At 46.0% G+C, this 7,747-nt stretch overlaps 1 protein-coding gene across 2 annotated transcripts; it reads left to right on the top strand.

The window, feature by feature from the left end:
- The first annotated feature begins 1,968 nt into the window (after window positions 1-1,968).
- LOC117857325 (uncharacterized) lies at window positions 1,969-7,376 on the top strand. 2 transcript variants are annotated; one of them, XM_034739951.2, is made up of 3 exons: window positions 1,969-2,567; window positions 5,236-5,355; window positions 5,633-7,376. In XM_034739951.2, exons 1-3 carry the CDS (start codon window positions 2,133-2,135, stop codon window positions 7,064-7,066), a joined length of 1,989 nt encoding a protein of 662 aa, XP_034595842.1. In that variant the 5' UTR covers window positions 1,969-2,132; the 3' UTR covers window positions 7,067-7,376. The 2 variants fall into 2 exon arrangements, with proteins under 2 accessions (XP_034595842.1, XP_034595833.1); XM_034739942.2 differs by having other exon boundaries at window positions 5,230-5,355.
- Window positions 7,377-7,747: the final 371 nt, after the last annotated feature.

Raw genomic sequence — 7,747 nt, 5'->3', positions numbered from 1 at the left:
GCCGCGCCACCAGCCCCGCCGCTACTGGAAGCCCGCCGCCGACACCACCCGGAGCCGCCGTCGACATCTCCCGGAGCTCTTGAATGGCTCCGTGGCCCGTGCCACCCCTGGCTCACGTCACCCCTGGCCTGCCCCAGATCCGGAGGGGAGAGAGCTAGGGGCCGCCGGATCCGCGCCGGAGGGGAAGAAGGGGGCGGGATGCAGCAATGCGCCGCGGCGACGCTAAGGTTTAGGAGGCGACGAGATCTAGCGGCGGTGACAACGGGGGCCAAGGTCCTCTCTCTCTAGGGTGCCAAGGGGTGTCAGCGGCGGTGCCCGATGGGGCAGCGACGATGCGTGATGTTTTTATTTTCTTTTAATTTTCGAAAAAGGGCATCACTGTCGATTCCCCGTCCGGTGGTGAGAACGAGATTCCTATCACCGCCAACCTAAATTCAATGGTGATCAAACCCGGCGATGATGTTTGATTTAGAGCCGGCGGTGGTAACCACATAAATAAAGTCTAGCCTGTGCATCGAGCCTTCCAATGGCGGAGGCAGGGGGGCATAGGGGCCAAGGGCCCCCTCTCCCTCAAGCCACGCACATTTTTATTAAATTTTTTAATTTCAACAAAAAATTGAAAATTTTAACACTATTAGAGCAACTCCAAGAGTATCCTAAAAAAATCTTCCCCAAAACTATGTATTGGGGGTTCTCCTAAAAAAAATTTCCCCCAAAAACATATTAGTCCACAGCAGATCGCTAATAAATAGCCCCCAATATTTCAAACACAGGCCACGTCATCGTATTGGGCCCATCGGAAGGGACGCGCGGGCGTGCGGGAATCAGGATTGGGAGAGGAACGCCAACGCTAAAATATACGTGGTGGCAGGCTATTTTTTAGCGTCGCTAAAAAATTGAGGAAGGTTTAGGTGGATTGTTGGAGTTCATTTTTTCTCTCTTTTTTCCTAAAAAAGGTATTGGGGTAAAATTAGCAGCCTCTTGGAGTTGCTCTTAGTACCCCTAACAAGTCAGAATCTGAGTTTCTGGCTCCGCCAACCTTGCAAATCCCGATCACCTTAAAAGTATTACCTCTAAAAGATGTTTAGCTATTATTTAGTACCTAGTGCTTGAGATCCAAGTTGCCATCCCACCGGTCACTAATGCACAAGAGAAGAGACCCTAATGCAACCTGACACTACGAGAAAGAAGCAAGAGCTCCTTATTAGGAGAAAAGTCACTGTTTGAGGTGTAGGTAACTTGTTACTCGGACATTTTCCATTATCAAAAGAAAAGGAAGACAAGAAAAGAAAGTACATATGTCCTGTTGGATCCACCCGTCTAAAATTTAGCTAGCTAAACTTTACTACCTCTTTTTTATCTAGCTAAAGGTCAGCTACCTAAATTTTAGTTAGAGGTGTTTGGATCGTTGGAGATATTTATCTATCCTACACCTCCCTCCCACCTCTCATCAATCTTCTTGATTTTCCTAGGAAAGGTGGAGGGGTAATTTGATCTTTTTTACCAGTTTAGTTAGGTTCAACCAGCTAAAATTTAGCTAAGTCTATTTAGATCTTTAGCCAGCTAAAATTTAGATGGTGAATCCAAACAAGATCATGATTAACTTTATTTTAGAGTTTAGACGCGGTCTTGAGAAACTTCTCATGCGTTAAGCCAGCACCGAGTGCATAATGTATATCAATATCATGCTCTTTTACATTTGCTTTATGTCTGTTACCGTTGCTCTAGTGTGGAGTCTCCTTGGCCGTCTTTTGAGCGAAATCGGAGAGGAAAGGAGGCAAAACAAAAGGAAGCCCCCAAAACGAGACGGGGAAAAAAGGGCGCGAGGGAGCCGAAAGGAAACCAAACCAAAAGGGGCGCTCAGCCGGAGGACAGCCCGCTCACATCACACGCTGGCCAGTGGGCCCACGCTGCCCCCCGCCGCTGAAACCTTTTCTCGTCCTTTTCCCCCCCTCCTTTCCCAGCCAGCGCTTCCCTTTCCGCTCTCGCTCTCCCCCACCATCTCGAGGACAAGGCTCCCATCCCACACCTCCCTGTACCTCTGCCAGCTCGACCCTCTACCATGGACTAGGCCCCTAGGCGGCTAACCCTCGCCGCGCGCGTGTCCACCCGGGGAACTGGCTCATAGGGGCATGGAACCGCCAGCCCCCGCAGCCGAGCCTGTCGCCGCGGAGGAGCCGGTTCTTCCTGGGGCCAGAGGCGCCGCGGCGGCGGCGGCGCAGCAGCAGCAGCAGCAGCCGGGGTCCTCCGGGGGGTCTGGGAGCGCCGGCCGGGAGCCGGTGCCGCTGCGCCTGCGACTCGGGAGGGCCAGGCGCCGGGCGGGGCCCGGCACGCCGACGCCCTCGTGGAAGATGGAGGACGAGGGAGCCCGGGAGGGGCCGGGCGCTGCGACGGCGGCGGTAGCGAGGAGGAGCTCGGCGTCGGCTTCGGCGCGGCAGCTGGGCGCCAGCCTCTGGGAGATCCACGACGTCGCGCGGGTGGGCCGCCGGACCAGGCCGCGGGGCGGGAGGGGCATCGCCGCCGGTCGGGAGGGCGGGGGCATCGGCGGCGGCGCGGAATTGGATCAGGTGAGCGTCTCCCATTCAGTTTTTCCTTCACCCGCGTGGCATGGCAATCGGAGTCGGACGGATTGCCGCCGATTCCGTGGCTTGTTCGTTCTGCTCTTGCGGCGAACACAGAAACTCGATGAAATCCTGGACTGGAGTACTTACTAATCGATGGACACTCTCCATCGTCGATTTATTGTTCTTCCTCCCATTTCCTGGCGTTCATATATGATTATGTGTGTTGTTTGCTTGGTTCCTCTGCTGCACATGGTCCTGTCGAGTTGTCCGTTCCATGGCTCGTAGGTTTCGGCCCCAGTTCATTGATTTGCTGGCTGGCACCAGCTTTGACCACGCAACGCAGTTTTCTCTAGGTGTAAAGCAGTGTGGACCTTCTTCTCTTGGTACAATGCTACTGCGATTTTGTGTGTCCTACCATGCCTCACAAAAATAATTGCATGATGGAATTTAAAGCTACTGAATAGGGAAGGATTGAGTGTGTCCTACTGGTGTACTGAGTGCAGGCAAAATCAGGGGCAGCGCCAGGCTTGTTTGTGGGGTTAGTAGACCCTGGCGAAATTAATAAATCCTTTAGTGGAACACTATTTGGATTTCAAGTCTCATCGTGCCATGTAATGAGCTGAACCCCCGACCATTTTCTTGGTTGGCTCTGTCCCTAGGCAAAATAATTGCATTTGTTTCTCAAATGAAATAAGATGTAATTGGATAGTGTTTTGGAAGTTTAAAAAACCACAAAGTATTTTTTATTAATGTGTTTCACGACTTTTGTTCTACCATTAAACTCCAACAATATCTGTGAGACTATTTTGTGGGTTTTTCTTTTCCGTTACTTCATTACTAGTCTGCAATAGCATCAGAAAATATACACTCACAACACTCAGTTATTGTTATTGCACATAATTTTTGTGCTATAGATTATATATACAGATAATTTAATAGTTAATATCATGAATAATTACCAATTTTGGTCAGTGATCATAACAGCTTGCTGTATTACCTGATATTGATGGTCATAAATGTTGATATGAACTCAACATCACTATCTAGGAGTTAATTCAATCAAGTATTTCCATCTGACTGCAAGTTGGTGAATACAAGTCATTTCTATATGACACTGTTCTGATAAAGCAGTATATCGGCCAGTACCAGTTTGTTTTTAAAGATGACCAGTATATTGTTTGATACAATAGATACGTAAAAGCTTGGCATCTTAGGACATCAGGAGAGTCTGCCCAATTACAAAGGATCCTCCCAACTTAATTACTATAGGTCAAAACTCCAGTGGAGTGGTGATAATAGTTGTATGCTTTATATAGTAGTTGGCCCAACACTGATATACGGACCATGTATAAAATAACAGATATTAGTGGTCGGAGGGTCTGTGATTGAATGGTTTTGGATTAGCCTCTTGTCCTGGAGGATTTCTACTGTATTTCTCTTTATTTCTTCGTGAACTTGCAATTGTTTGTTTTACACACAAGATACTAATGTCTTCGATGTCAGCCATCTCCCTACATGCCAGTATGTTAGTTCTAATACTAATTGTATTTACACCTGTTGATCATCCAGTAGAATGGCGCTTTTCTGCTAACATAAAGCAATAAGCTCAGATAAGCTGATAGTTAGGTGGTGGCAGATTTGTTTTGGTGTATTAAATATGAGGAAGTTGGTGATATTGCAGATGATAAACCCTTGCATTCGAATATTAAAATATTCAGTTGCATATAGAGCTTTCACAGAATCATACTAATAACTAATAACTATCATATTACAGATAATGAGCATAACAACTGTATATCCTTTACAACTTGCAGCATTTCTACCACTATGTCAACTTGCAGCCACTACCTTTTAACTGCTGTATTCGAAACTGCTAACTTTTAACTGCTGCATTGTCTTGGTAGCGCCTAATCCCTGTCCACCACTATAATGGACACTGTAAACACTATGGGACTGAAGGGAGTACCTGCAACATACATGTACTCAATATAAGGAAGTCTTCAACCATATCCATTAAAATATATTCCAAATCAAAGAACATTTGGAGTAGACTACACCACACTATGATACCACAATTTCTGCGCGAACGGGCCTCTAGTTGAGTTGGTTAGATAGATGGCCTAAATAGCACTCCTCAGGTCCTAGGTTCGACTCCCCGTGGGAGCGAATTTCAGGCTGGGGTTAAAAAAAATCCCCTCGTCTGTCACCATAACCAAAGCACAGGTCAAGGCTTGGCCCAGGTCATAGCTATGGTGGGTTCGGGACCTCCTACCTGGGGTTAGTTGCAGTGGTCGTCAGCCTAGTGGTAGTCTCACAAGGGTTATGGGCCCTGTGTAAGGGTGGGGTAGAGGTCAATGGTCGCTAGTCCAGTGGTAGTCTCACAAGGGTTACGGGCCCTGTGTAAGGGTGGGGTAAAGGTTCGGGGGTTTTCTCGGCCTGCGTCAAAAGGTCTTCTCTTAGCAAAAAGCCCGGGGGGCTGTCTTACGCCCCGCAGGTTGAGTTTTTTTTTTTGGATACCACAATTTCTGCAGGACAAACAAACAAAGGTTGTAGTCATTTATGTGCTAAATTTTACTTTTCCAATGTTGAAAGTTTTCATATTTGTCCCCTGCTCATGTTTTCTTTTTCATATTTGTTCCCTGCTAATGTTTTCTTTCTATTTTAGCCGCAGAGTTCAGGTGGCATTGGTAGGCGCTTTGCAGATCCATCAATGAAACACCATAAGTTGCATCAAGAAAGGAGCCACAGGATACAACCCTTTTCTCCTGCAAGTTTTACCAGCTCAGTTGGGGTATGTATGTGTATCCTTCTCTGTTATAACTATGTAGTTTGTGGGCTAAATACAAGGTCCTTTGGCGTTATATGAAATGCATCTTACTAGGCGCATGCAATTAATGTTATCTCAATGTGGTAATTTACTTTGTTCAAATTAGCTCTTTCATAGTATTTTTCCCCCTGTATGACTAGAGCAACTGAATGTGCATCCAAGCTATGTTTTCTGGCTTTAAAAGTTAGAACATGGAAGGGCACTCATCAAACGTGTAATTCTTTATATCTCTACTTTACAGGAATCCAATGTAAATAATACTATTAGTCCAACTCGTTCTCTGGATATCATGGGTAGATCTGTGAGGGCAGGTTATGGCCTTCAAACATCGACAGAACTATTGAAGGTTCTAAATCGAATTTGGAGCCTGGAAGAGCAGCACACTGCTAATTTGTCAGTGGTTAATGGATTGAAATTGGAGTTACAGCAGGCTCAGACGCATATTCAAGAACTCATGCAAGAGAGACGGCGGTACCGACACGAAGTTTCGTCACTAATGAGGCAACTATCCGAGAACAAACTTGTTAGAAAAAGCAAGGACCATGGGAAGATTGACACAGTTGTGCATTCTCTGCAAGGTGAACTAGAGGATGAGAGACGTCAAAGGAGACATTCCGAGGACCTCCACAGGAAGTTAGGCAAGGAGTTATCTCAAATAAAATCAGCATTTCTCAAGGCAGTCAAGGACCTTGAGAAGGAGAAGAAAGGAAATCGCCTCTTAGAAGACCTTTGTGATCAGTTCGCAATGGGCATTAGAAACTATGAAGAGGAACTCAGGGTGGTAAAGCAAAGAAATGCCAAGAACTATGAGCTCAACTTTGATAAATCAGTGCTCCATATTTCAGAAGCATGGCTTGATGAGCGAATGCAAATGCGGAGTATTGCTGTCAAGGAGGACTTGGCTCATGGAACCACAATAACAGAGAGGCTCAGCAGTGAAATAGAGGCTTTTATCCTTTCCAAAAGAGCAGGTAGCTCTAAGAATAATGAAAAACACATGAATGATAGTACTAGACTGCGTCGGCAATCCCTAGAGTCTGTTCATTTGAATGGAGCCACCAGTGCTCCTCAGCTTGCTGAAGATGACGATGATTCTGTTGCTAGTGATTTGCATTGCTTTGAATTGAACATGCATGAACATACGGGGCCTCGCAGAAGTGACACAGGCGGCATAGACGTACCAAAGAGAAGATCAGAGCATCCTCATGGTATGGCTGCTGAAGGTTCACACATGTCCAGTATGCCAGTTTATTCACAGAAAGATAAAATACCAGAAATCAACTCACAAAGCAATGCCAGGATTACTCCCACAGAAGAGCAGAATGGAACCACAAGCACCCAAATTACTCGAGGATCTTACAATGGGTCATTGAAGAACAACCAGGATGCTCATCATGTTGATTGCCTGGGGCAGGAATCTTTTGATCATTTCTCCCGGACAAGTCTCTTTTGTGAAGGCACTACTTCAGGGGATTTAGGTAATCTCGGCAGCCCAACACGGCAGCTGAAATACCAATCCACATCTTTGGACCCTGAGATAGTGGAATGCTCACCTGAACAGCCAGTAGGTGTGATGGAGAACACCCTGAAGGCAAAATTACTGCAAGCAAGGCTAGAGGGGCGACATGCCCGAATGAAGGCATCATGTGGTTCCTCAACAAGCAGGAGGAAATGAAGGCATCATGTGGTTCCTCAACAAGCAGGAGGAAATGAGAGCGCTGCCAACTGGTGCAGGTTCTGGCATTCAAGGCCCACTAGGAAGAAATCAAAGGTGTAATATAGCTAACTTGTGTCTGCAAAACTTCAGTCGGTTCAGTATCCATGTACATCGATCATGAGCTGTCTGAACATGTGAATCCTAGCTCCATTTGTTATTCATCTTTCATGTAAGTTAGGCTGTTAGACGCCCAGCATGCTATAGGCTAATAGCTCAAGACTTTGAGAAGGATTTTGGTTATGGCACCTGTGTCTTGTTACCTTGCTAATACTTTGCGTGGCAGTCTATATTTTGATGTACTACACTTGAACTGCCAAATCTGCAGGTTTCTGAAGAGTTTATGAGCAGCTGTATGAGTAGGCATGGCACATGAGTACCCTAGAACTCCCAAGTATTGTTGTTGAATGAAAGTATCCATCACCTCACCTTTTTAAAAATTTCTGGAAATGGCTGCTGCATTCTCTCCTTTCTTCGAATGCTTTCATTTTTGTTGGATTAAAACACCCAGCTTTTGTCATTTCATTTTATAAGCTTGTTGGAGTAAATACACGAAACACAATTTATTTGATGCAGTGAATACACGAAATATTTTCATTCGTTTGGCCAACTTGTTGGATCAGACGCTACTTTTTAGCATAA

The sequence above is a fragment of the Setaria viridis genome, chromosome 1 (genome assembly GCF_005286985.2).
Source record: "Setaria viridis chromosome 1, Setaria_viridis_v4.0, whole genome shotgun sequence".
Lineage (NCBI taxonomy): Eukaryota > Viridiplantae > Streptophyta > Magnoliopsida > Poales > Poaceae > Setaria > Setaria viridis.
This window is presented reverse-complemented; position numbering and strand designations above follow the sequence as displayed.